This window comes from Alternaria infectoria, assembly GCF_024043175.1.
Source record: "Alternaria infectoria strain BMP 0036 chromosome Unknown scaffold_49, whole genome shotgun sequence".
Taxonomy (NCBI): Eukaryota; Fungi; Ascomycota; class Dothideomycetes; order Pleosporales; family Pleosporaceae; genus Alternaria; species Alternaria infectoria.
Genome location: NW_026250738.1, coordinates 1 through 26,581, shown reverse-complemented (window position 1 = coordinate 26,581; position 26,581 = coordinate 1). Strand labels below are relative to the sequence as shown.

General features: G+C 53.5%; 10 protein-coding genes across 10 annotated transcripts; 5 read left to right on the top strand and 5 right to left on the bottom strand.

Moving 5' to 3' along the window:
- Positions 1-228: 228 nt before the first annotated feature.
- On the top strand, positions 229-1,584 carry J4E92_010966 (uncharacterized protein; the record flags this gene model as incomplete). The annotated part of the gene is made up of 6 exons (XM_051502300.1): positions 229-417; positions 470-552; positions 603-783; positions 833-1,301; positions 1,350-1,490; positions 1,544-1,584. The coding sequence occupies 6 exons, from the start codon at positions 229-231 to the stop codon at positions 1,582-1,584; spliced, it is 1,104 nt and encodes a 367-aa protein (XP_051347469.1).
- Positions 1,585-1,798: 214 nt separating this feature from the next.
- On the bottom strand, positions 1,799-3,523 carry J4E92_010965 (uncharacterized protein; the record flags this gene model as incomplete). The annotated part of the gene is made up of 1 exon (XM_051502299.1): positions 1,799-3,523. The coding sequence occupies one exon, from the start codon at positions 3,521-3,523 to the stop codon at positions 1,799-1,801; it is 1,725 nt and encodes a 574-aa protein (XP_051347468.1).
- Positions 3,524-3,903: 380 nt separating this feature from the next.
- On the top strand, positions 3,904-4,933 carry J4E92_010964 (uncharacterized protein; the record flags this gene model as incomplete). Its single annotated transcript, XM_051502298.1, has 2 exons — positions 3,904-4,775; positions 4,882-4,933. The coding sequence occupies 2 exons, from the start codon at positions 3,904-3,906 to the stop codon at positions 4,931-4,933; spliced, it is 924 nt and encodes a 307-aa protein (XP_051347467.1).
- A 790-nt stretch (positions 4,934-5,723) lies between these two features.
- Positions 5,724-7,717, bottom strand: J4E92_010963 (uncharacterized protein; the record flags this gene model as incomplete). Its single annotated transcript, XM_051502297.1, has 6 exons — positions 5,724-6,340; positions 6,391-6,651; positions 6,702-7,030; positions 7,086-7,369; positions 7,421-7,520; positions 7,569-7,717. 6 exons carry the CDS (start codon positions 7,715-7,717, stop codon positions 5,724-5,726), a joined length of 1,740 nt encoding a protein of 579 aa, XP_051347466.1.
- A 641-nt stretch (positions 7,718-8,358) lies between these two features.
- J4E92_010962 (uncharacterized protein) lies at positions 8,359-9,724 on the top strand (the record flags this gene model as incomplete). Its single annotated transcript, XM_051502296.1, has 2 exons — positions 8,359-8,489; positions 8,548-9,724. 2 exons carry the CDS (start codon positions 8,359-8,361, stop codon positions 9,722-9,724), a joined length of 1,308 nt encoding a protein of 435 aa, XP_051347465.1.
- Positions 9,725-10,272: 548 nt separating this feature from the next.
- On the bottom strand, positions 10,273-14,593 carry J4E92_010961 (uncharacterized protein; the record flags this gene model as incomplete). Its single annotated transcript, XM_051502295.1, has 3 exons — positions 10,273-10,299; positions 10,712-13,115; positions 13,164-14,593. The coding sequence occupies 3 exons, from the start codon at positions 14,591-14,593 to the stop codon at positions 10,273-10,275; spliced, it is 3,861 nt and encodes a 1,286-aa protein (XP_051347464.1).
- Positions 14,594-14,984: 391 nt separating this feature from the next.
- J4E92_010960 (uncharacterized protein) lies at positions 14,985-16,528 on the top strand (the record flags this gene model as incomplete). Its single annotated transcript, XM_051502294.1, has 3 exons — positions 14,985-15,071; positions 15,121-15,489; positions 15,542-16,528. 3 exons carry the CDS (start codon positions 14,985-14,987, stop codon positions 16,526-16,528), a joined length of 1,443 nt encoding a protein of 480 aa, XP_051347463.1.
- A 56-nt stretch (positions 16,529-16,584) lies between these two features.
- J4E92_010959 (uncharacterized protein) lies at positions 16,585-18,504 on the bottom strand (the record flags this gene model as incomplete). Its single annotated transcript, XM_051502293.1, has 1 exon — positions 16,585-18,504. One exon carries the CDS (start codon positions 18,502-18,504, stop codon positions 16,585-16,587), a length of 1,920 nt encoding a protein of 639 aa, XP_051347462.1.
- A 2,788-nt stretch (positions 18,505-21,292) lies between these two features.
- J4E92_010958 (uncharacterized protein) lies at positions 21,293-22,534 on the top strand (the record flags this gene model as incomplete). Its single annotated transcript, XM_051502292.1, has 1 exon — positions 21,293-22,534. One exon carries the CDS (start codon positions 21,293-21,295, stop codon positions 22,532-22,534), a length of 1,242 nt encoding a protein of 413 aa, XP_051347461.1.
- Positions 22,535-22,810: 276 nt separating this feature from the next.
- Positions 22,811-25,530, bottom strand: J4E92_010957 (uncharacterized protein; the record flags this gene model as incomplete). The annotated part of the gene is made up of 6 exons (XM_051502291.1): positions 22,811-22,841; positions 22,892-23,725; positions 23,800-23,872; positions 24,423-24,630; positions 24,734-24,817; positions 24,874-25,530. The coding sequence occupies 6 exons, from the start codon at positions 25,528-25,530 to the stop codon at positions 22,811-22,813; spliced, it is 1,887 nt and encodes a 628-aa protein (XP_051347460.1).
- Positions 25,531-26,581: the final 1,051 nt, after the last annotated feature.

The following is a 26,581-nucleotide window of genomic DNA, read 5'->3' as shown; positions in this document are numbered from 1 at the left end:
ATCGACTCGATTGCCGGTAGTCAGGGCGGAGGAGCCACGACCCCACAAAATGCCTCGGTGCCCGAGCGGCTCCACCAGCATTCCAAGAAATGCGGGGTAAACGTCATAACAACTCGAGACATCGTTGATATTCTGGGGAAACCTTGAAGAAAGTCTATCCACGCGTTGCAAAACCCGCAACCACCATATCAAACACCGACAAAGCCCGATCGCCGCTGCCTCACCAACATGGCCGACCCGAAAACCTCCACTGCGAGTCAGCGCTTGACGCAGATCAAAGATTTTCTCACCATGAACAAGACGGCAACAACCATACCATGGGATCCAGATAGCACTAAATTTCCGACAAGGAAGGAATTACCTCAGATTCCCGGGGCGCCTCCGGAGGCTGCTTGGGTTTGGGGTGATAGCGACTACGTATGTTCGACCGAACTCTAATCTACTTGCGGGCCGAACTGATCAGATGTAGATCGGCCGTCTCAATCTCCTAACATCTACACGTGTCGCAGCGGCTGCGAGGGAGATACGAACGGGTGAAATCGTACCTGTTAAGTCCGTGTTCTCATGATCCTTCTGATGTGTTATTGCTGACCGCGAGGTAGTCTGCCTCTCAACGTGCCGAATGTTCCCGCGTTTGGTCGTGAGGTTTTTCAGCATGAGATTAAGACGCTGGCTGAAGGTATTGCCTACGACGATGTTTATCATATGAACACCCAGTCTGGCACGCAATGGGACGGCTTCCGGCATTTCGCTCATATTCCCAGTGGATCGTTCTACAATGGCGTATGTATGAAAGCTCTACACGGCGAACGCTAGCTTACACTCGTCACAGACGAAAGGAAGCGATGTCACAGGCCCAAACGCAAACCACAAATGCTCCATCCACCACTGGGCCGAGCACGGCATCGCAGGTCGCGGTATTCTTCTAGACTACCGGGGCTACGCGCACAAGAAGGGCATCAACTACGACCCCTACGACTACTACCCCATCTCGTGGCAGGACCTTTATCAGTGCGGCCAAGACCAGGGAATCGATATTCGCCCCGCGGCTCAAGGCGGTGACATCAAGCCTGGAGACATGCTGTTCATCCGCAGCGGATGGAAGGAGGCCTACGACAGCAAGAGTGATGAAGATCGAAGCAAGGCTGCTCTTCGACATGGTAGCGGTAACGATGGTGAGGATGGTCAGCGGTATGCTGGTGTGAGTCAAGAAGAGAAGATTTTGGATTGGCTGCATGATAGCTACTTCGCGTCTGTCGCTGGTGATGCGCCTGCGTTTGAGGCATGGCCTACACACGAGAGTATGGCTCCTCAACCGTTTCCTGAATGATCTGGGCTGACGTTCCCAGATTACCACCTCCACGAGTACATCCTCGCTCTTTGGGGAATGCCGCTGGGGGAAATGCTGGATCTCGAGAAGCTTGCGCAAACGTGCCGCGAGAAGAACAGATGGTTCTTCTTCTTCACCTCTGCGCCTGCTAACTGCCCTGGTACGTTGAGAACCCGGATTGACAAGCTCTTGCAATCGCTAACAGCATCATAGGCGGAGTAAGCTCACACGTCAACGGCACTGCCATCTTCTGAGCAATTCGAAAATGTCCAAAGACCGCGTTGAAACCAAGTACATTATTATAAACACCTAGCAATCGAACGAAGCCAATTTCACACTTTCTGTCTCGTGTGACCAACACGCGCTCTCTAACCAACACTAGATCGGGCACGTCATATCCAAAAGTGCCAGCTACGCAGTATCAGCCTTATTCAAACTCCCATATCTCGACTCCGGAAGTGATGCGGGTCATGTTTCGTGCTCTCTTCGGCGTGGACTCTCCCCTGAGACGGTCCGTGCGTTCGCGTCTGAGTCTCGCGGCATGGCAGGTGCGTCCAACGCGGTTGACTCACTATTTCCTTCGATCTGCACAGCCTGCATCGCGCTGTCAAACAACGAGAACTGAGTTTGCTGATCCCTCAAGAGTGCCCCATAGGTCTGGTCGCTTTCAACAGCGCTGTCATCGCGTCCGACGCGTGCGTTTGGCGATGGCGGCATCGGTGGTGGTGAGCGTGTTGGTGGCGCAAACTTCACCTCGCCAACGGGGCCAGCAGCTTGCGCCGTGCCGAACATTGACGACGACGAGAATTTTGCGTTGAGCTGGCTATTCGCGTCTGTGTTTTTCAGTACATCGAGTCCGTCGGAAGGATCTGCCTTGTGCATTTGGTCTGCAGTTCCGATCCGGTCATCGAAAGCAGGCAAAGAAGCATCACTTTCGTCGCGCAGCCTCCTGTGTTCCTCCACTCTTCGCCCTTCCCAATCCACCACCACAATGCCACATTCAACAGAATCTGCAGCGACTTGCTCAGCTTCGCGACTCGCTTTATCGCGACGGTACTTGTAGCGTTGCTGTCTTTTTGCTTCCTCAGGTGCAATTCTCTTCTTGTAGCACTCCTCGGACTTCGCATGCGTGTGGTACTGACAGTTCAGCAGCGGTGGCGACCTTTTGTCGCTTGAGAGGCGTCGCATAGCTGTCTCAAGCGCCGAACAGACGAATGGCTGCGGCAAGTCCGAGGGGTCGACGTCGCCGAACCCTTCCGTCGCGTTGTCAACCCATCGATCGACTAGAAAGCGGCCTAGAGCTTTCGGCATGTTGTGTCTCTTTTCGCCAAAGATGTGCGAGATGGTATCGATATCCGGTCGTATGCCCTTCACTATCTTCTCTTCGAGCAGGTCCATCGCGCGGTCAATGAATCCGACATCTTCTATCACGTACCCGTGTATCGCTGCGTTGATCAGCGGCCAGCATGCGATCCATGCATGCTGCGGATCGATGCTGTCGGAGTCGAAGTTGACGTCGCGATAGCGGGTTGGAATAACGCCAGTGCGTCGCCATATTTGATGCAGCTCCGCCGCATCAGCGTCGACGTTGCGGCGTCTGAGGAGGGTAGCCGCATCGATGTTGTCTGGAACATTCACAGCAGGCAATCTAGCCAAGCGCCGTGTCAAGTACCAGGAATCCGGGTTCTGACGGCCATATAGTACACTGATCATTGACTGTCTCGGCACATCTACAGCTGTACCTGGTATCGGCGGTGCCAGTTGTACTCGCTGTGTGTTGGATGACTCTTCTTTCACAAGTTCTGACTGCACAGGTCCTTGCACATCCGCGTCAACATCATCGATGACTTCATCGTCACTCCACAGGCTCCCGCCTTCAAGCAGCGTATGATAATCGCTCTTTCTTGTGCGTGCCTCGATGCTTGGTCGACGGCGAAATTTGCGACCGCTATCGCTGATATGGTCACTTCCATCGAAGATGCGGTCGACGTTCCTAGGTTTCTGGCTTCCTGGACTAACCGGGACACTGCTGCGGGATTGCGACGATCGTGATGTTCTGTGATGTAGGTAACCTTCTGGATTGACTCCTGGAAAGCCTGTTGGTATACGCGGAAGCATGCTGCCGCGCTCGAGCCTTCTTTGGATGTCGCGCTTGTCGGAAGAGGACATTTTATCGGTAAAGAGGTTTCCCATGTCGAAGAGTGGAGGATGTCACGATCTTTCAAGGGTGCGCAATGGTACGGTGGTCAGTATCCAACCAGGAAGCAAGGCTTTGTAAGTTGTCAGTATCGAAGGACAGGGTTTGGTCGTATTGAGCAGCCTTCGTGTGAAGCGCGCGGCTGTTTGTCATCGGCAGTTTTGTCACGTTACTACCAGCAAACAGACCCTCACGTTGACCGCTGATGTCACCGCTCGCCTGGCCATGACTGGAAGTGATTCAGAATCGAGGTATGAGCACGGCTCACTCATCATCATTCTTCCATTACAATCCATAGTACTATTGCGACAAGGACGCCAGGTATGGAGCCCGATCATCATGTCTCTATTATCTTCGCGATACCATACCGCTCGGCATGTACACAACGCCTTTGCAGCATGAGACCAGCATAGTTTTGGCTAGGCCATCTTTAAATTCGGTAACATTCGTACTCGCAGGCCGAACCACGCTATCAGAGCATTGCCCTACCGAGCACATCGAAGTCGAATACGCCATAGCCGAACGCTCACCGTACCTTCGCATCTACCTCCCCCAGCACGTGCGCGATGACCGACCTTTACTGCCCATTCAGCTCGGCGACGTCGATCCCGCAGGCTTCAAGCTCTACATCGACTGGCTCACTACTGGCGTCGTGGAATTGTCCACCCAAGGATCTCTTCAACTCAACTCCTGCGTCGATTTGATTTACGCACATATCGTCGGCTCCGCGTTCTCGCAACCAAACTTCCAAGACTACATCATCGACAAGCTATCTTTTATTCTTGACCCCGCACAAACGTTCGATCAAAAGATTCTTGAGATGCTGTATTTGGAGAAACACGCGTCGACACTACTGCGGAAGTTCGTTACGGACAAGATGTTCGCGTATGATAGGAGGATGCTAGGCATGCTCCGGAATTCTGTGGAAGATATTGTGACTGGAACCAGTGATGTAAAGGGGTGTGAATATCATATCCATGATGACGGAGTGTGTTACAGGCATGGAAGGGCGGGTGAGTTTGAGCAGACGGACAAGGTGAATGGAGTAGGAGGGAAGAAGTGGAGTATTGACGATGATCCGGAACTGAATGCCATGGCAGCGCAATATCTAGGCAAAGCAACGACCCCTTCGAGAACGGACAAGTCATCAATCGTTTTCGACACCAAGCACCGTTCATCGACGGAAAAGCGTCGACCGCAGGCAAACAAGCTCGCATCGCAACTAAAAGTCCCGTCATTACATAACATGTACGAACATGATCTTCATCACCAAGAATCTACCCTATGGTCTCGAAACCTGCGGAGTCCCCGGCCCTCAACAAGATCTCTGACTCCCGATATAGGCGTTGACAAGCCCCTACCGCCTACTCCAGAAGCACCCCAAGCGCCCAGCACCAAAGATCTAGTCCTCGAATGTTTAGGCCGTCTACCACCAGCACAAGAACAAGCCTCAACACAAGAGCTCATTGACGAATGTCTTTCCCGGACACCTTCGCACCCTCTAAGATCCATCACTCCGTCAGAGAATGACAAATATCCGAGCCAGGTCGGACCATCAAGATCTCCAGCTGCGCCTACGACTTCACCTTCGCCCGTATCGTCAACCACCTCATCAGCCTCCCGCCCCTCATCACCGTCAATACCATACATACCGCCCTCCCTCCGCCCCGGCACACCCCTACCATCTTCACATCCAACACGCAACCGAACATTCGCACCCCTCCCAAAGTCCCGCCCCCGAGCACCTGAATCTAGATCACCAACTCCCTACACTAATCGATATCATCAAGCCCCCTCCTTGCCCCCTCCTTCCCCATCACCCTCTCCCTCCCCACCCCCGTTACTCCAACGCCCCTACCACATATCCCCTTCCTCGCCCTCTCTCCCGCAATTCGCGCTGCTGATAAAACGCAAACCCGCGCCACCACGAGGCGTCGATTGGCTAGAGCAATGGGACCGGCTTTTCGAACTGCAAGGTACACAAGGCTTTGGCTTGAGGCGGGCAGAGAAGAAAGAGAAGAGAAGTCGTTTTATGGAAATTTTGGGGGGTGTTGGTGCTAATGTTAGTGGGGGCGTGATCGGGAGGGAGGGTGGGGTGAGATGATGGACAGAGGAATGATGTTGTATTGTATCTTAGATACGGGATTCATGGCCGTGAAACCTTTTTACCGATATGTACAGCAGCGTCTTGGTCATCTAAGCTTTACCCAAACCCTTCCCTTCATCATCGCTTTCCCGCTCAACAGTCGCTTCAACATGCTCCGTCATCAGATGTTTGATACCCTTCATGGAAAGCACAGCGATCGTTGCAAGCGCAACGAACGGCACTACGCTCCAGTACCCCAGTCTATACGCACGCGCATACGACCAATGGCTCGCATCCCATGCAGCAGTTATGATAGTCTCGTTCGCGCCAGGTACGCCTGCGCCTCTGAACTTAGACGCCGAGCTACCTTTCATGCCTTTGAGAAGCGCAGGCACAGAAGACTCGGGTAGACCGGCAGCGATGGCCGCGGAACTGACGTCTCCGGCGAGGTGAGAAGCGACGCGCGAGTTTACAATGGCGTAGATGACGGCAGTGCCGAAAGCGCCGCCGATGGCTCGGGCGGAGAAGGCGAGGCCGGTGGCTGTGGAGAGGAAGGCGTGGGGGGCGGTGAATTGGATGCATGCGACTAGTAGTGTGAGTGGGCCTGCGCAACCGATACCTGTTAGAGCGGTGAAGATGATTTGTTCGGTGGCCCAGCCGGGGCGGATGAATGCGAAGCAGATTGAGGCGATGAACATTATGGCGAAGGTGGCTGCTAGGGGTGTTTCTGTTTACAGTGTTAGTGGAAGGTGTGAGGAAGAATGCAGTGTTGCTTACTCATGTCTTTGAATTTTGTCGCGTACCATGTCACGGCAAGAGATGTGAAGATAGACGCGATCTTGTAAGACAGTTGACGGATAGCAATATCCCACGCGTTGTCTTCGAACCCGACATTGAGGATGAGCTGTGGTGTAACTGCGTTGATGGCGGAGTAGTAGATCCATCCCTCGATAGCAAAGGCGAAAGTCGACAGCCAAAAGTTGGGTCCAGTGGAGAAGAAGACGTGGGCGACGATGCCATCAGATCGGCCCTTCCATTCTGTACCATATCAGCTTTTGATTCGGAAGTTTTGATGGAATGTTTGTTACCGTAAAGACAGAAAGCAATGAAGAGGACAATGCCGACAACGAGATTAGCGCATACGTGCGGATTGCTCCACGGGTACGCGCCACCTGCCCAGTTTAGCGCCAGAAGCATCAAGGTGGCAGCAGCAACAAGAAGAAGGGAACCGATAGGGTCGCAAGCCCACATCCACTGCTTGAAGCTCATCCGTGGATAGTCGGTGCGTTTCTTTGGCCAGTAGAACGCGAATAGACCAAGCGATGTAATGCCGTGTAGGCCGACTTGGATCCAGAAGATATAGCGCCAGCCGGAAGCGCTCAGGTTCGTAACCGCACCAGCTGCTAGACTACCGACACTGTGCAGAGTCAGTACGTGTCAAATGCATCTACTTACGGGAAGTGTCTACTTACGTTCCGCCCAATACGCCGGCAACGCCTGCAAGTCCATTCGCTAGAGGTCGATACTTCAAAGGCAGGATCTCGGATGGGATAGACTGGACGATGGAGATGGTCGCAAGTGTCGTGCCGATGAGAATACCGCCTCCAATCAACATGGACATGCTCGTAGCTTTGGCGCAGATGATGGAACCAATGCATGCGATCAGTGGAGGTATGGTGGCGAAGAGCTTGCGATCCAAGACATCAGACAGGCGACCGACGGGAGGAGAAAGGACTGATTGCATGAGTAGCGGGCCCTGTAGAATGTCAAAATTTGAAGTCAAAGTTCCGTGCCTGGGGTTCTGTACCTGGATGATCCAACTTGCGATGGCAGGTTCTCCAAGCTCGCGGATGATGAACGACAGGACTGATCCTGCAGCCACTACCACGAAGACCTGTGACATGACACTGCATGATCGATTAGTGAGATCGTAAAATAGAATAGGTCCTACGTACGCGAAGCAACAGCAAAAGACAACCATCCAAGACCTCCACGATAGCTTGACATGATGGACGTCCTCATTGGCTTCCTGGTCGATGGGCACGATGTGGGCGTCGCGCCCGTGGGCGGTCTCGATATGGGTAGCTCCCGTTTTGCTATCCATGGCTGTCTACACGACACGACAAGCTGGATTGAGGAAGAAGATGAGATGCGCGAGGTCTGCATCTCATATCACTACACATATACTGCAGTGGGGCACCATGCCGTGGGCGCTTGGCCGGGGCATTCTGACAACGGGATGAGCGGTAGCGGGCTTGAGCTACAACGCCATGCATATCGGCAGATTTGGATGCTGGGGTTGAGGTCCTCTCAGGACGCGTTTGGATGATGTTTACCGAATCATCGGGAGGAGATGATGCGGGGCCCCATATTGGGTGAAGATTGGCGCTCCTTCGCTGCAACGTGATGCGGGGAGGCGCGCCCACGAGTCGGGAGCTGCGCGCCTTACCCCGAGACACCTCCTCCTCTTTCCTTTCCACTCCATGGGTGAGGATCTATCGCGACATGTTGCTGCTATATGACGAGGGCTGGTGAGGAGCGAGGAGGTGAGGTTGGATGAAAGAGGAAGGGTCAACCGGAGTTAAGCAGGCTCGCCCCGCTGGACCCTGAGACTTTTGTTGTCTTTGCGCAGGCTTCACGCTTCCATCGACCAACATCCCACTGCCAACCTCTTAGCCGACGCCTATACGACGCATAGTAGCCTTTTAGCTGCCCTCAACACTGAATCCCCCGCCAGGCGATGCTATGAGCAGCCCACCGCCTCTCGCAGGCCATCTGGTCCCCCTCCGCACCAAGGACGAGGTGCGCGCCAGCCTGGAGACGCACACCGTCTATGTCGTCGAGGTGCCGGCCAAGTTTGCCAACGTTATCAAGGAGTGAGGCCTTCACTCCTGGGGCTCCAGCTTGATCTCTGCTAACGTCGCCCGCTCCCAGTGCCGTGCAAGCAGCGTTGCCCGACTTCAAGACGTCGGAGATCTCTCACCTGCGCCGCGTGGTGCAGTTCAAGTACCTGCCGCCGCACCTGCAGAAACAGTTCTATCCGCCTGCAAGGCTCCCCAGGGGTAACGAAGATGCTCCTGCCTCAGAACTACCATCTTCCCCACTAACACCGGCGACCCCCGCTTTCCTTTCCGCGTCCCCGTCCTCAGTCGATGCTGGCAGTGAGGCTGCTCATGGAGAGGCTGATGCTAAAGATTTTGATTTAGTCCGCTACTTCCTGCTGTGTCCCACGCGCCATATGCCCCACGCCAACCTCGCGGCTCTGATACGGACCTGCCCGCCTTTTGACGGTCCCAAGACTGCGCTCCCTCGGATCCTCTACGTAACCGTGCCGGCCCTGGCGCCCATATCCCAGCAGCAGGCTGACGACTGGAGCGACAAGTACTGGCCCATCTCGTACAAGAACACCAACCCCTACGGCCCCCATCCGAGCCTCGTACAACGCAACCAGGAGGAACTACAACCTGAGGCTGGAAACTGGCTGGCTCTCGCCCGAGCGGCCGGCCAGCAGATATCAGATCAGTGTCTGGGTGAGAAGATCGGCGTCGTCGTGGTTGACCGCACCAGGAACCAGCCCGAGATTGTCGCGGTTGCAGGCGACTGCCGCTGGAGGTCTTTCACCGGCACCGCTGAACCGCCCACCGGCACCGGCAATGTCATGGCTCACGCTGTCCACCGCGCCATTGCCATGGTTGCGAAGAAACGTCTTCGTGCTGCCGGCACCGACCCTGCACTCCTCGACCGCTCCCTCTTCTGCGACAACCCCCTCACCGGTCTCGAGAAGCTATACTACGAAAAGGACAACCTCTCATCGAGCGGCTACCTGTGCGTGGATCTCGACATCTACCTCACCAACGAGCCCTGCGTCATGTGCTCCATGGCCATCCTACACTCGCGCTTCCGGCGCTGCATCTTCGGCAAGCGCATGCCTCACACCGGCGGCATAACAGCAGACGGACCAGGCGACTCTTCCTCAGCGGGCAGCGGACTGAAGAAAGGCCTCTTCTGGCGACCGAGCGAACTCAACTGGAAGTTCCTGGCCTGGGAGTTCAACGAGGAGGGCAAAACTGCGGATGCGGACAGTGGCTTCAAGGAGACACTGCATGCATAAACGCGTGCTATCACGCTTGACCTGCATTGGATACAAAGCATAGACACGGCGTATTGGATTAACACTGTCGATGGGGATGAGATTATAGGGGATGATTATACCAACATGAGTAACGTGAATACGGGGTTAGGAAGGAAGTAGCTGTACGATAGCAAATGAAACGTGCGCATTGACCTTTTGGCAAAGCGCTGCTCATGCCTTCCGTGTTCTGTCCCGTGTCTAGATGTCTGGACTCATAGAGCGCTGAATTGGAGTACCAGACTGGATCAAAGCAAAGAGCGACACAAATTTCGTTTTGCAACAGATCACTATGGATCATCGTGGACCTAGCTCTACTTGATTTGAAGCTGTGCTGCTAGCTACATATCGTTTCTTCAGCGTGGGTGAACCGAAACCTGCTTATGTGGATTCCGTTTGAGTTAACGTAACGGCTTGCGCCATCTGATGTTCTACTGGTGCGTGTGACTGAGTACCATTTCGGGAAGATTTCCATTAAAGACATAGGGTCGGTATTGATGAGTCAAGGGAGATGTATTTGACAACAAAGCCTAACGGTGCCATTTGGTGAGCGAAAGCTGGTTTACCATAGCAGATACAACGCATTGACATTGATACACCGAAAAAGAAGGATGTTTACCCATATCATCATCGATGCTTTATCCTATCGTCTTGTTCCCGAAATAGCTTCATAAACATTCTTTGCTCCCAGCTGAGCTCCGGCTGCTGTAGCATGAGCTTTTGGTTTTTCACATAGGCCTGTCTGGGTGATCTAATGAGATCGAGTCCATCTCGACATGTGTATAGCGGCTGACCCGGATCTATCACGCGAAGCTTGCTCGTGCTTGTCCTGCGCACGAGTGATGTTGATGGTTTGAGACATCGTCTGGGACTACTGATACTCACGCTCCTTGTATGAAAATTAAGAAGCCGTATAGTATTTGCATATCGCTCTCTGGGATAAGGTTCTGTGGGGATAGGCGCTTTTACAGCAAGCGAAAGCGGAGTTAGGCCAGCCCGATCTCTCGTGATTGCACTCGCTCCGTGGCGCAGGTAGAGCTCGACGACCTCGACCTCGTGATTTTTCGCTGCTAGAAACAGGGGTGTTCGGCCCTTGTTACTTCGATGGTTTATGTTTGCTCCAGCCCCTATAAGCAGTTTTATTATGTCCACGGCGCCAGCCACTGCTGGACGAAAAGCGAAAAGCGGAGTGCGACCGTATTTGTCTTGGTAGTTGACATCGGCACCGTAATACAAGAGCGCTTTGATCTTGCCTTCTTCCGGTTTGCGGGCATGGCAGAGTTCGTAGAGCGGGCAAAGACCCTGTTCGTTGACAGCGTTTGGATTGCCGCCCAGCTGGAGGTAACGTTCGACAAGGCTGACATCGCCGTACAGACATGCCCAGATGAATAGCGTATAACCGTCTTCAAATCTGAAATCGAAACCGGCCTCAGCGTGAAGGAGTGTCTCCAGAATATGATCTGTTGTATGATGAAACGCATCGTACTCATACTCAATACCAGCACGTAACAGTGTTTCAGCGACAGCCTTAAAACCTGCGACCATCTTGGCGTAATTTCTATCTCGTTCATTCAGTCTTGAGCACGCTTGGACAGCTGCTGTCAATGCTGAAGCTTTACCTGAAGATTTTCCAGGTGCGTTGGATTGTATCTTGTCACTAAAGCCCAAGAGTAACTCGACCATGCCGGCATGAGCACTCTCAGAAGCCATGCACAAATACTCGTTGAACACGTCTTTTCGTAGCTGAGTTGGGCAGAGTTCAAAAATAACCCTTACTACAGAAACTGACTTCGATAGGATGGCATATTCCAATGCTGTTCGTTGGTGGACGTCTCTTGCCCATCCTTCGGCACCAGATCTCAAGAGTAGAGTTGCACTAGCTTGACTATCCACGTTGGCTGCAAGCATAAGAGCGGTTGCACCACTGCGGTACTTTTTGTCGGGTCGAGTCTGCGCCCCGAGGATTTTTCTTACACCAGCTTCATGGGTTGTCTCTTTCTCAAGGTGCCAAGGGTTTGTCGGGAATTCGTAGTTGACAGCGTTGGGATCGGCGCCTGCTGTGACAAGCAAATCGACAATTTTTGGACGGTTAGATCGTGTTGCGGCCAGAAGGGGAGTGTGACCATGATAGTCAGAGACTTCGAGATTTGCCCCAGCTTTGACAAGATAGTTGGCCACGTCGTAATGACCAGAGCGTGCAGCCACAAGTAATGCCGTTTCGCGTCGGCTATTCAATGCATTGATACGTGAGGAAGCATTTCCAATGCGGTCCTCGATGAGCTGCAAATCGCCACTTTCCGCGGCCTGATGTAGTTCGGTGGGATGCTCGAGATCGACACCATGTTTCTTCAGTACATCGACAAGACCAAAGTCCTTGTTAGCCAATGCATAGGTCAATGCGCTATTTCGATGCTCGTTAACGTAGCTCGCATTGGCGCCGTGCGCAAGCAGGATCTTTACAATATTCTCATGACTATGCTTCGCTGCGAGTAGTAGCGGTGTGATTGACTCTCGCTCATACTGCCAAGGCCTTGTGTCCTGGTAAATAGCTACTGAGTTAGGGTCTGCTTCCCGCTTGAGCAGCTCGATTAGTGGCGACTCTAAGCCAAACTCTGCAGCAATATGTACTGGGTCAACGGAAACCAGCTGTCGATAGCGAGGCAGAGCCCTCGCATGAGCTACCAGCACATTGGCAGGACGCTCAAGGAAGTTCATCACCTGACAGTATGCGGTTGGTGCCAAATGTGCATGGTGACCCCACTGATTGGCGGCATACTCGTAGAAAGTGTATTTCGATGTAGGTATTTGGAACTCATTCGGCGATCCACTGCGAGGTGTCGACTTGGCTAAGACGCCGCCAGTCGGGCTATGAGATGTCGTGTGATGCTGCACGTCCTCTAGCCCGCCGAAGACCTCGAAAGCAAGGTAAGTTGTACAGACTCTCGTAATCATAGCCTGAGCGTCGGGAAACCATCGTTGCTGAGTTCGCTCAAGGTACTCTTGCGTTGTGTAGTGCACGAGCCGTATGATCTCACTACCCTCGCTAATAGTGACAAGCCCAGCGCATGCCGAGACAACATCTCCAATCTCTGAAAAGTTTTCAGGGTCGAGATCTGGTTCGTCCATTTCAACACCAAGTGCTTGTTGCAACTCCGATGTAGAGAGTGGTCTTCGGACGCACGTAATAAGTGCTAGTGTCTGCGTAGCTAACTCTGCTTGGTCTGGAACTTGCCCTTTGATACGCTCCATTGCGTCTTCGTATGCGGAGTTGTAAGCTTCTGATCCAGTTGCAAGCTTTGCGAGACTCGTCCGGATTTGTTTTACGGATTTCTTGCCAACCATGGTGTCAAAATGTAGCTTAGCTAAGAGGAACCTCCAAGACTCTTAGCAACGATCTTTGTGTAGTAGTGGGGCAACATACATTCCTCGCACCGAACCGATGATCTTAGTCATAATTTCTTCTTGTAGCTCGGTACTCTTCTGCACAAATCCAGGAAGACGGGGCATACTCTTGACTAGGTAACTTCGTACGTCTGCGTCGTGGGCTTCGATGTTCAATTGTGGATGATCCTTGTATCGCTCGGTGATGTCCGGTATGATTCTTGATGTAACAAGAAGATTGACTAGACTCTGCGGCTCTCCCTCCGTGGATTCTGGAGCGGCAGTGGGTTCTGTAGCGGTGATGAGTTCTGGAGCGGTGATGGATTCTGTAACGGTGGTGGATCTTCTCAGCTTTGCTATGTGAGACAGCAGCTCGGTGCGGCAGTCATCAGCCGTTGGGCACTCGTCCAGCGCGTCTAAGACGATAAATATCCTCTTGTACTCGGCCGCTACTACTTGCAGGATCTCGGCAATGGCTATCGTTCGATTCGATGCTGTTTTCTGTTGCTGTTCATACAATTCCTGGGCTTGTTTCGGTAATATCGGCTGCTGTTCGACAAGTTGTCTTAGTAATTGGAACAAGAGACCGTCCAACGTATGCTCGTCGCGACGTTTAAAGTTGCAAAACAGGTAGGCTAACCCAATCTCAGCATCGTCGTGATATCGCTCCCAAAGATCAGCGTTGATGATTGACGCGAGAATAGTCTTTCCGGCCCCTGGGATACCAGGACAGAACAGGGTCCCTCCTTCCGTACTCAGCCAATCTTGATACTGTTCTGACCTCAAGAGCCATACGCCAGTTCCAGGTTGTCGCCTACTGATAGCATCTCGCTGTTGAGAGTCGTGGCTAGTGGATGGGACCCAGCTTAAGATAAGCTGACGTGTTTTGGCAGCCTCTTCGAAAGCTTGGCGATCATCTAAGTCTTTCCGCACATCATCTTGATTTGTTTGCACAAGTTGGATCTTGTGGCCGATCTCTTTCAATTCTCGATGGGCAGCATCGATACGAACTTCCAAACTATCCTTCAATTCGATGAGCCGCTGTTCGTTATTCCTAGACCGAGCATTGATAGTGAGAAGCAGTCTTGTTGCATTGCGATCCAGAGCTAATGAGACCATCGCCATCTCACTCTTGATTGCTTCAATCAACTTCTCCACATCCTTCTCTTTGAATGGCCATCCCAACTTCTCGGAAATGCTGTCTCGGGCGGATAACGCAACGGCTGCCAGGCTCAATGCCTCCTGAAGACGCGCGAGCGGAACAGAAAGTAGCTCTAGAGTCTTAGTCCATTCTTCGGCTTCGTCAGAATCTTCCACGTCGTCTTGCAACTGCAGTAACAGGTTACTGCAATTGCGGACTTGTGAGCGAAGGCGCTGCTTCTCATGTTTGGCCCCATGGACAGTTTTGATGTATTGGATAACCTTTTCGCATAACTGCGCGACTGCTATGATGCTTGCGGTCGTCTCCATGTGTGCCTTGGTGATGGTGTCATGTCATGATGAGATGGCATGAGGTGCGGGGTTCATCGCATCTCAGATCAAGTGAGCATGCGAGGCGAGGCTGTGCCACATTGCTGCTGCAGGCAGCGAACTTGCCGTCCCCCATGGCGATACGCGGGGTGACGTAGACCTGCACTGCCATTCGCTGATCGGTGATGCGTACAGGCGGATCGGGCCTTCTTTGCAGAATTTGGCGTCGAGTAGGATGCCTTATATGCGATGTTATGGAGGATGTGGGTGAAAGCAAGGAGTTGGAAGTCGCGGACGATGCACGTGCACTCGCGTTCGGCGCCAAGCTAGCGCGACTTCCTCAACCTTCAATCCGCCAGCGGGTACAAACATCTCAAACAACATCGCGACAATGCTGCCCGACGAGATCATCGCGCAGCTAACCGCTGAATTCCAATGCCGCGATCAGCAAATCCATCATCTTACAGCCCTCTATAGCGTTCGTACACCCATCAGATTTCAGAATCATTGTACTAACAACTACCCAGGCGCATCTCCCATCTCCACCCTTCCTGAACATCCATGGCCTTACCGCGACGGGCAAATCCTCGATATTGCGCTCCTTCTTCCATCTGTCTCGTATACAGCACACCATCATCAACGTTCGCGAATGCATTACGGCGCGGCATCTCCTGGAGCGCATCGTCGCAGCTAGTCTAGATGCGCTGGATGAGTTCAACGACGAGAAGATTGATAGAAGACCGTACGCGCGTACGGAGAACCTGAGCGCGCTATGCGTCAACATGGAGAAGCTGTTGAGCGGCAGGGGGAAATTTGTCTTGGTGCTCGATGCGGTGGATAAACTGAGAGAAGGGGGTGGGACCTTGATCGCGGCACTGGGGAGGCTAGGAGAGATGGTATGTCATATCACATGCAAATTGAGATGCCGGATGCTGACAGTACAAACAGATACCAACCCTCTCGCTCATCCTCACAACGACTCTCCCCCTCACGCCCTCCGTCCTCCACTCATCCTCAGCCTCCTTCCTCCACTTCCCCTCCTACGCGCGCAGTGAACTCCTCACAATCCTCGGCGCCAACCCACCAAAGATCTTCCTTGAACCGCCCTCCCTCGAACAATTCCCAGACTACACACCCGATCTCGCAGCCGAAGACGACCAGTGGCTCTGGGGTCGCTTCATCCAAGCCGTCTACGATTCTCTCGCGAAGCACACCGGACGAGATCTGATCAGCTTCAAGAGCTGCGCAATGCGCCTGTGGCGTCCGTTTGTTGAGCCTGTGGTATCGGGACAATTCGGCACGCGCGACTTCTCGCGCTTGATGGTGAACAGACGGCATCTGTTCCAGCTTGAAGACTCAGTTCTGGATCGAATCATCTCGGATACCGCCGAACCGATCAAAGAGGCAGCACCGGCAGGCACCACGCCAGCGACGCCCAGCAAAAAGAAGCCAGCGAACATGACGGCGCACACCCTTCCATACTTCACGATCCACATTCTCCTCGCCGCGTACCTAGCGTCCTACAACCCCTCGCGTACCGACGTCACATACTTCATGAAGCACACCGATAAGCGGAAGAACAAACGCCGCGCACCGAGCGCAGCGTCTTTCAGCGTCACGGGCAAGCGCACAGGAGCCAAGCATCGGAAGATTAGTCGGCATCTGTTGACGCCCAGCCCGTTCACTCTGGACAGGTTATTGGCGATCTTCAGAGCGCTACTTGAAGGAACGGTACCTCAAGTAGCGGACTTATACACACAGATAGCTACACTGACGAGCATGAGGCTGCTTGTAAGAGCCGGAGGAGCAGGAAGTAACGACGCACTAGAAGGCGGAGGACGATGGCGCGTGAACTTCGGCTGGGAATACGCACGCGCGCTGGGCAGAAGCGTGAATTTGGAAGTAGGCGAATATCTTGTTGGTGGTGTAGACTAGGCCTTCAATTTATTTTGTACACTCCAACACCTGGCCAAGTGTATGTAGGAGTACGTCTAAGAGCTACAACTACACTGCAACATACCCTTATACTTCGGTACATCACCACAGAACCTCTCTTCCTCCTCTGCGTTCCACTCCCAGCTTTCTTGGAAGGGGTTAAGCGCAAGTTTCATGATCTGAGGCAGGATCTCGCGTTCGTTCTTCTTCTCCACGCGCTCGATGAGTTCGTCTAGGATCCAGGAGCGGGGGATGAACTGCGTTGACGTTAGCACTGTATCTCTAGCACAGAGTGGAATGGGACTTGCGTTAGGATTAACCTTGTCCATAGCAACCTTCCTCTCCTCATCCTTGCCCTCCCCCCAATCCTCCCTCACCCTCTGCGACCATTTCTCCAACCACTTCCCAATCCGCTCCCGCCCATCGCTCTCCTGCCTCGGCGCGTCGTTCCTACGAAAGAACCTGCCCGCAACATCTTTCCTCTGATCCTCCGTCTCCACTTCACTCAACTTCACATTCCCCAACCGCCTAAACGCGTGATGGAAATCCAGTTCATACATCTGCAGCGTATCCAACAACTCCGACATCAGATCCTCGAAATCACTGTCCTTCTGCGTCTTGAGGCCCAGACGAAGCGTCATGAGACGCCGGTACTCAGCGAGGAAAACGGCTTTGTACTCTTCGCCTGCGCGGTCGATGGCGGATTCGCCGCATTTGACTATGCCGTCTGCTTCTTCTTCTGTTACGCCTTTTTCGATAAACTGGGCTTCGTCGACTTTGCTGCCCGCGCCCATGAGTTCGCCGAGGGCTTCGCCTAGGCGGACGAGGTTCCACCAGATGATTGTGGGTTGGTTGCGGTAGCTGTAGCGGAGCATGTGGTCGTCGTGGTTGGGAGTGTAGGTGGGGTCGAAGGTGTCGAGGAAGGCGAAGGGACCGAAGTCGATGGATAGACCGAGGATGGATGTGTTGTCTGTGTTTAGCACGCCGTTCATGAAGCCGTAGGCTTGCCATTTTGCGACGGTTTCGGCGTTGCGGCGGAGGATGGCGCGGTAGAGGCGGACGTAGCGGTTTTCTTCGCCTTCGTTCTCGCCTTCGACGGTTTCTTTGGGGATGCCGGTGTGCGTTTGGGAATGGACTTCTTTGGCTTCGCCGGCGGGGAGCTTGGAGGGGAGCTTGTCCCAGCCGCCGTAGACGTGCTCGGCTGTGTAGTCTGCGATTGTGCGGAGGGTCTTTCGGTCTCCGCGAATGCGTTGGAGGTCGAACGTTCCGAAGCGGATCCAACTTTGCGCAAATCGTGTGACGATGGCTCCAGGCTCTGTGCGTTCGCGCATGACCTTGCTGCCATTGTTCAGGGTGAGCGCCAGCGCTCTTGTACTGGGGATGCCAATGGCATTGAGATATTCCGAGACGACGAACTCTCGAATAGAAGATCGCAGTACTGCGCGGCCATCAGCGAAGCGGGAGTAGGGTGTCCGTCCAGCACCCTTCAGTTGGATCTCGTATCGTGTGCCGGTCGCTGGGTTGGTAGACTCAAACAAGGAGATGGCGCGTCCATCACCAAGTTGGCCTGCCCATTGTCCGAACTGGTAGCCTCCATAGCATTGTGCCCAAGGGTATATTCCAGCTTCCGGGTTCGACTCGTCCCATGTCAGGATCTTCTTTCCAGCCACGACTTCCTTGAATTCATCCGTCTTGGCCTCCTCTTCCTTAAGACCAATGTCCTGCATCGCTCGCTGACTGACAGCTAACAGCTCCGGTTCACCTTGTGAGTCAGGTCGGACGTATGTGTATAGTGCTCCCTTGACCATGCGCGGTCCGAGCATTTGCCGTGGCGCATCGTGGGAGTCTTTCGGTCTAGGGAACACGTCATCGGCGGGAAGGTTCGATGTGAAGACGCTCGATTTGGGAAGCGACTGCAGCGTGTGCAGTTCATTGGTCGAGTTGCTCGCCGTCTGTGGGATGTCGAGGTGCGCCATGACTTGATTGAGGCGCATAAAAGTGTGGAAGCGGTTCTTACAGATGTATTTCGTCGACGATATCGCTTTCCTGGTAGGCTGCAGCGCAGTGGAGATTCGAAGCATGAGCTGCTAAGGGTATCAAGTGGTGTAGGAGGGAGGGGCAATGAGGGGAAGATGGCGGCACATATGGGCGCATTCGATGCTGATCAGAGTGATGCGAACGTTATGGGGCGGTGGCGTCATGCCTCGGACGAGCGGGCTTATCGATAAGGTGGTCGTGAAAACATCAGAACGTCGCGGTGCCTGACTCGCGCGTTTCTCTTCTAAACTAAATCGCGTACGCGTCGACAACTCCGCCAATCAGCACATCCTTCTTCACGCAACGCATACCTTCACTCCTTACTATTCAAGACCAGCGCTGGCCTTCACACTATCACTGTCGCAGGATGAACGGCCAGCCAATACCCGGCTACTTCTGGGACGCAGAGAAGAAGAAATACTTCAGGATCCAAAACCAAACCGCAGCCCAAGGGTCAAATCTCAAATATTCCTCAGCAAACATCAAAAAGACAGAAAGAAAAGAGCGTATTCAGAATGTTGCACTTGCGCGTTCAAATAAGCTTAAGAAGGAGCGGGTCGTCAGACGCAACGCGAACAGCTTCGCACAGACAAACATCGATAGGGAAATCGGCCTGAAAAGACGGTCACGCTATATACATGGTCTTTGGCCTGACGCATGCGCAGCCGGTATTGAACAACGTCCCGAAAAGGTGCTAACTCCATGTGGACTCCGACTTTTTGCCAAAGACCCAGTACATCATACGATATACACAGTCCAAGGTGAGAACAGTGTGCACAGGCAGACTGCAGATCGCGGGAGCCCATACGTCCCATCAGAGGATTACTATACCTTACCCGCTTCATCTTCACTAAAGAGTATTTACTCCTGGTACCCACGAGAAGAGGTAACGCGAACGACGTCCACGGTCTCCTCGTTGTCCTTTCTACCAGCAACCGGCGCGCTTGCGGTAACGACCTATGGGTCAGATCGACCGCCAGAAGTATGGCTCAGCGACCCGGGACGCGACGATCCTGTAAGTCTTCCACAAACTTGTAACCCCACGCACGTAATCTGCTCGATGATGAACGGCCATGTTCCATTTCACGTTCGATAGACCGAATGATTTGAGTTACTCAGCAGCCATGTAGCACAACTCAGAACGAACGAGCTTTTCTACTCACTCCCACATCATTTCAATCACTTCACAAGACTTTTGCATCGTCCGAGACTCTCACGCTGACCCTTAGTGACACAGTACGTAGGGCAAAAATTTACACCGAAAGACTGTTCAGCTATCTGGGGTGCTGCTGCCAGACCAACTACGTTCACGGCATCACCGGGTCTTGCAAATAGTGTTGCAGCGACCCGGACCGAGCACCTCGCAGTTGCAGCCTCAAGTTCGATGCTACTATTCACTCGCTCACAGGGAGGTGCGTGGGACTCTCAAGCTGTAGTAAAGTCACTTGAATCGGATCTTTTGGCCTTGGAGTGGATATCGTATACTACTGTCGCGCTTGGCTGTCGGGACGGAACCATCCGACTATACGACACAAGATCAGGGGGCTCAAGTCACGTTTTGACACATCCCGCGCCCATCTCAAAACTCAAGCGTGCCGACGACGAGACTAGGTTGATATGCTCGGGGCTCAACGACACGCTTTTCCTATACGACATTCGCGCACCTCGCTTATCTCGGAACTCATCGCGAAAGACGTTCGATTACGACAACCATCACTACAACGAAGAATACTTCAAAAGCCTATATCCCACTCATCGCGATAGTCACAAACGCCGCAAGCTCAACCACAAAGCTTTCAAAAATTGGTCGCAGCCAGTCATGACTTTCGCCCACCTAAACAGAGACGAGCTAGAACTGGACATCGATGTACATCCAAGACTCGGACTTTTAGCGGCAGCCCAAGACACAACGGAAGGTACAGTGATCCGTATTAGCAACATCTGGACGGGTAAATCTGTTAAGGAGATTGATCCAGGCAGCACGCACCAGGCCAAAATCCGTGCACTCAAATTCGTTGAAAGCGGCTTTGACGGCAATGTTGACCTTTGGTCCTGTTGGGGTGGTGGGATCGCGAAATTTGGGTGGTCACACAATAGGGGCCTTTAGATTTCGAGGCTCACCACAGAAATAACAGACACGCTGACCTACGAAGACTTCCAACTGGTGTCGATGGACATATTCACAGGTCTGCCATTGGTGCGAGCGACCACTAAACTCACGAGACTGAAGCATGTCCATAGGGCCGCGCCGCTAGAACGCAATCACACTTGCACCGACATGTGACAGTGCGACTCTGAAATCGTTCAGAAACATTTGCTGCAATCATCCGCTGCGTCACAGTGAGCCTCGTCCAATCGCGCCCGGCAGTCACTGACGCACGTGCGTTCTCTGTCGTTTGCTCCTGCCTCGCACCTGCCCCGATTGGATCGGGCGGTTTCCCTGGCCATCATCTTGATCTCACAATAAATCGCAAGAGCTCTTCTCACTTCAATACCTCCAGCGACAGATTGAATCGTTCTGGAGAGATATTCACAGCGTCGCGGGTGACATTGGGTGAACGCCTTCACTCTCATCAATTCACCCTCGCTCTCCGAATAACAGATAATCCCCGAGCGAGCGCACACCCCAACTTTCCGCACCAACCATCGGCCTTTCCCCAACCAAGGGTTCCAGTATTACACTTGGCACAAAACCATTCGCAGAGTCCGAAAGCCGCGAAGAAAACCATGTCGAATATCGATCTCGAAAAGTGCACCGCCACTTACTCGCCCATCAGAGCCATCCCCAGTACCAACCCCCGCGTCTCCAACATCAAGATGTCGTTCCCTATCCTCATTGCTTACATCGGTCTCTACGTCGGAACCTACTACCTCAGTCCCACTGGCCCTGGATCCGAGCACCGCGACGGCGACTCCGGACGTATACCACCTCTGGCGATCGTGCTTACGCTACTCGGCCCTGAACTTATTCAGAAAACATTCGCTATTACGACTGTGATCTCGAAGACAGAGTCTCCATGTTTCGGTTTCGGGTGGCTGGCTTATAGCTTGTCGCTCTTGTCGTCAGTCACGTCTGGCAGTGCTGATCTGGCGCCGCAACCGGAGTGCGATGTGAAGGTTTTGGACATGAAGACGGGGAAGAGACGGTCGAACAAGGAGTTTGCCGTTGCGAGGCTGCTCCGCGATCTGGAGTTTCGCTCTGTTCCGCCCAGTATCGATGGCAAGTCTGATCAGGATAGCGAGGTTGTCGTCGAGGTCCTCCAACCCACTGGCATATCCTCCTCCTGCACTTCTTTCAAAAGCCTACTCCAGAGCGGCAGCTTAATCACCGCAATCCTTCAATTCTGTCTTGCCGGCGCATTCTGGTCCTACTACGGCGATCTCTCACCTCTCCTCCTCCTCAGCATATCGATCGTGCTTATCGAAGCTACAGCCAGCCTACCCGTGTGGACTGCTCAGAAAAACGCTTCCTTTACCCGGAATAGTCAGAACGGGGCATACGCACTCATGCGCAACACCGACACCCCACCCAGCCACATCTACATCATCCAGCCCTCCCCAACGGCATCCACCAAGGCCGAAAGCACGACCACACATCACGACACATCCACCAACGCCTCAAACCCCTGTGTTTCACCCGTCATTCTTATCGCCGGTGCTTTCTTGAGCCAAGCACTCCTTTACACCCAGCTCTCAGATAACGCAGCGATTGCTATGCTGCTTATCATGTTCGTTGGTACGATCAGTAACTTTGCTATCGTTGCTGTGCCGCGCGTGCCACAGATCGATGGTGTGAAACTGGGATCTGTTGGCGTAATGAAGGGGGAGGGGAGCGTTGTGGAGGTTTTGAAGGACGTTGAGGCGGCGTTCGAGGGGTATGGAGATGTGCTAATGAAGCAGTGTTTCCCTGAGATGATTGAGAGATGGGGGGCTGGAGTGGAGAAGGTGAAGATGGGGGAGATGGATTGAACGCAGTAGAGCGAGTCTCGGTTCGCAAGGTTCCAAAGTGTCTGCCTGGTATCTGAGCCGTCAGCAGTAAATTCCATGGATCACACGCAACGAATCCACAGCCATCACAACACCTGATATCAAAACTCTTAAATTCATTATGCCGTTGCTGCTGTCCCCCCTTTCCTCCCTCCCCCTAAAAGCGGTATCCTAACCCTCCCAAAAACCATCCCCCCACCCCTCCGCATCTGCGCCACCGCATCCCCAAGCAGCACCCGTATCGCCCCTTCCAGCCTCTTATCCTTCTTCCGCCGCATCCACAACAGCACTATACCCAATATAAATACATCAACAGCAACATGCTTGAAGCACGCCCACACCCATCTCCACACGCCTCTAAAAAGCTGATAGTGCACTGAATGCGCAAAAAGTCTTCTTGCTTCTAATTGTTCGCGTAGTGCCGCGACTTCCGCCGTCATCTTCATGAGCGATTGCTCGACGCGTTTCCGCCATTTCTGGTCTGCGACTGATTCTTTGGGCGAGCTGTCTTTCGCTACGCCGGCACCGTTTCCACCAGCGGCGGCGGGTGTACTGCCGAAACCTGGTATGGGCATCTGAATCGGTTTGCCCAAGACACCCATGCCGCGATTCCGTGGCGCGGGCGTGGGCGTCTGTATAGGTATAGGTTCTGCGCGGATCAACTGCTGTAAATCGGTCTGTACGCCTGCGTCTTCGAGTTCGGGGGCGTCGTCATCGTCGTCGGGGTAGGATGTAGGGTTATATTGCGAGTCTGGGGCGTCGACGAAGACCTCGCCTTCACGCTCGATTTCCGCTTCTTCTTCCTCGAGGTCTTCTTCGGATTGCGACATTGGTGATTTTACGCGGAGGGGCACGGCGCGGCGGTCGGAGTCTTGGGGCTCGGGGAGGGGGCGGTCCATGTCGTTGCTGCTGTTCATGGCTGCGCGGCCGCTTTGGCCTAGTTCGTGCTGGGAGTAGCCGGGGGTTATGTGGTCGGAGGTACGTAGCGGCGAGGAGGAGGATGAGGAGGGCACGTTGGATTTGACTTGGTCCCAGACGAATTCTAGCTCGGCGACTAGTTCGCGGGAGTCGGGTGAGGGCGAGGCGTACTTGTGCATGGTGTCGATGAGGGTGGTGATGTAGCGGCGTTTGGCTTCGGTGCGGGAGAGGCCGTTCTGCTGTTTCCAAGCGTCCCTGGGAATGTTAGGTTCTGTCGTGCATGTATTCCATGGTAGGGTATGAATGGTGCTATGCGCCAAGTGACATACCATTTCTCCCGTGCTCGTTGCGACTGGTCATCATTGCCTCTTGGACATTCCATTATACCGTCGACATCGCCCTCTGTTTTGGTCAGCGCTGGTCGTAGCACAGTCCCCCTCCGCATCATTTCCCTCGAGGCAACGTACCCATGGCCTGCTTATATAGTCCATACAAGCGTAACCTGGTCGCAGACGGCGGTTTCTGCGACCCCGTCCGTATCTTGTTGACGGTATTGAGCGCATGGCTAAAGACTCGATCTATATTCCCCATCATCAGCAAAAGTTCCTTCCATCCCATCTCACCCCAGACAAACCTACCAACCGAGTCCGACATTACGAGCGTGGATATCGCGCCCCCATAGACGGGGAGCGGCGCATTGATTGGTGTGGCGGTGCGTGAGAGTGCCTCAATAACAGGCACAAGGTATTCAGCCAGGCAGGAGCAAAAGACAAGGTAAAGTACAACGGCGCAATGGATGGCGGACGGCGTGCATGATGCGATGACAATGCGGAGCCGTGTGGAGATGGCATTCGTTGTCGCGCGACCCTGGCGCTTTGGCCTCGGCTCTTCCGGAGCGGGCGCGCTTGCCATGTGGCAGTGCCGTCGGCCGCCGTTTCACGTGTCAACACACTTTGACTGGATTCACCGCACTTTGCTGTCTTGCTGATGGACTGTAATATTCGATCGTCCTTTATTTCACGAATCATATCAAACGCGATAACAGTCTTGTAACTGTTCGTGGCTGAAGCAGGGATCTGGTCGACAGATCGGGCAATGTTTTCCGCACGCGATTCCTGGACGAGACGAGATACATTTGCGACGCAAGACTCGCTGACTCCCTGTGGCTCGTATCCATATCTATCTCAAATCAGACATCACATCGCACAACAGCGTCTACCAATTTGCTACCACAGGCTGCACATCGCTCGTGAAAGACCACACGCCCTGGGAGTTGACAGCATGAACAATCGCCTTCCTCGCTACATCCTGTCTACGCGTGGTAGTCGCAATCTGAGTCGAGGTTCCCTGGCATGACTATTAGTATCGCCCTTCGAAGACGATTGGCATCTGGACGAACTCACCTGTACGCGTGCACCCCGCACGTTCGTGTAGGGATTGCCAACTTCATCCGTACCAGTCGGGTACTCCACAATGACGGAATACGCAGTCGCGCTGGATACCGGCGACCAGCTGACCTGGAAGTCTCCAGCATCATTGCTCCTTCGCAGAGATACGCCTGCAACCTTGGCTGGACGCGAAACACCACCGACAGCGCGTATCTGCCCCGTTGTGTAGCACCCATTGGACGTCCCTGACGTGGTGTAGAACCGCCATGAGACAGGCGCCTGTCCGTTCTTACAAACACTGCTGAACTCGTGCACAGCTGTGAACGCCGAGCTACCAGGATACTTGGTGAGGAAATTGTTGCCAAGGTAAGGGTAGAAGGTATCGCTGACACCGAAGCTGTCGAAGTCGCGGAAGGGCTTGAGTTCGGCGCGACTGCCGTCCGCGTACGTGGCTTCGAATGCCCATTGCACTCCTACGTATCGGTCCTTGTTGAAGGTGAGTTGCGCAGTGCAGCTTCCGAGGTTAAAGGCCTTGTAGTTACTGGGAGCCACTCTGCCGGTATACGGATAACTCCAGGATGAACTACATTGTTGGCGCGTTTCGAAAGCAAGAGGCGATGCCGTCGTAGCGGTCGCTAGGAGCGTGGAGAGCGCGGCAAGAGAGAGCTTCATGATAGTCCTAACCGAACAAAGTGAACAACTATGAACACGTCAACCCGGAAAACAACCCCCCTAAATACCACTCCTCTCACCCTCCCGATTGACATCACCAGCGGGTCCAATGCACCAAAACTCTACTTATACAACTAGACAAGTCTTGGACACTACATCACCCGCCCACGAGGAGCGCAACCCGCCATTTCATATTAGCAGCCAAGACGGGCGTGTACAGCTTTCAAGACAATCCAAGGCGGACGGAGACAACACCCATGAGGGTATGCGGTTTAGCTGGTGATCATCTGCGGGCCGCGAGAAGCCTAGCTTTCTTGGCGCTGCAGGTCAATCTTCGTATTCGGTCTTGAGGCTTGGGCTTGGCTGGGGTGATCTACATTCGGTACATGCGACGACTGAGGCCGTTTTTGCTTTCGACGTTTTCTGGGTTTGAGCTCGATGTTCATGAGTGATTTTGCGGATATGTTTGACGCTGGGCAATGCAACAGGTATAAGCCGAGCAGTGTGTATGATACCTAGGTAGGATTTCGTTATCGGATTTGGCACAGACTATCACTCGATGGTTTCATCTCGCTGACAAGACTTGGTTTTATTCCTCGATGCAGATCTACCAACTGTAGCAGCTATTCTTTTATCAAGACCAAGATCTAAACCATACCCATATCACAAAGGTCACTCCATCGCCATACGTCGCCTATCACGGACGATCATCGTAGACTGAACCTTTTTCGAATCCACCTCTAAGGACAACCTCTTCCCAGCGTCCTCGCATACTCAAAAGCCAGCCTACGGACACTTCCACCCACATTTATCCCGACAGAAGTAGAAGCTCGCCTTGCAAGTCTCAGCACGGCAAGTAGTATCGCAGGTAGCTGGGTTGAACCAGCAGGGCCAAGACTATCATCATTAATCACCCGAGTTAGTTTCAACAACTTCCCCCGGGATTTGGCGTAAGGGGAATCGAACTTACACGAAGGCAGTGCTCGAATTGGTCTTTGCACTGGTCGCAGGTGGGGACTTGGACGGGCGGTAAGGTCTCTTGGGGGAAGGC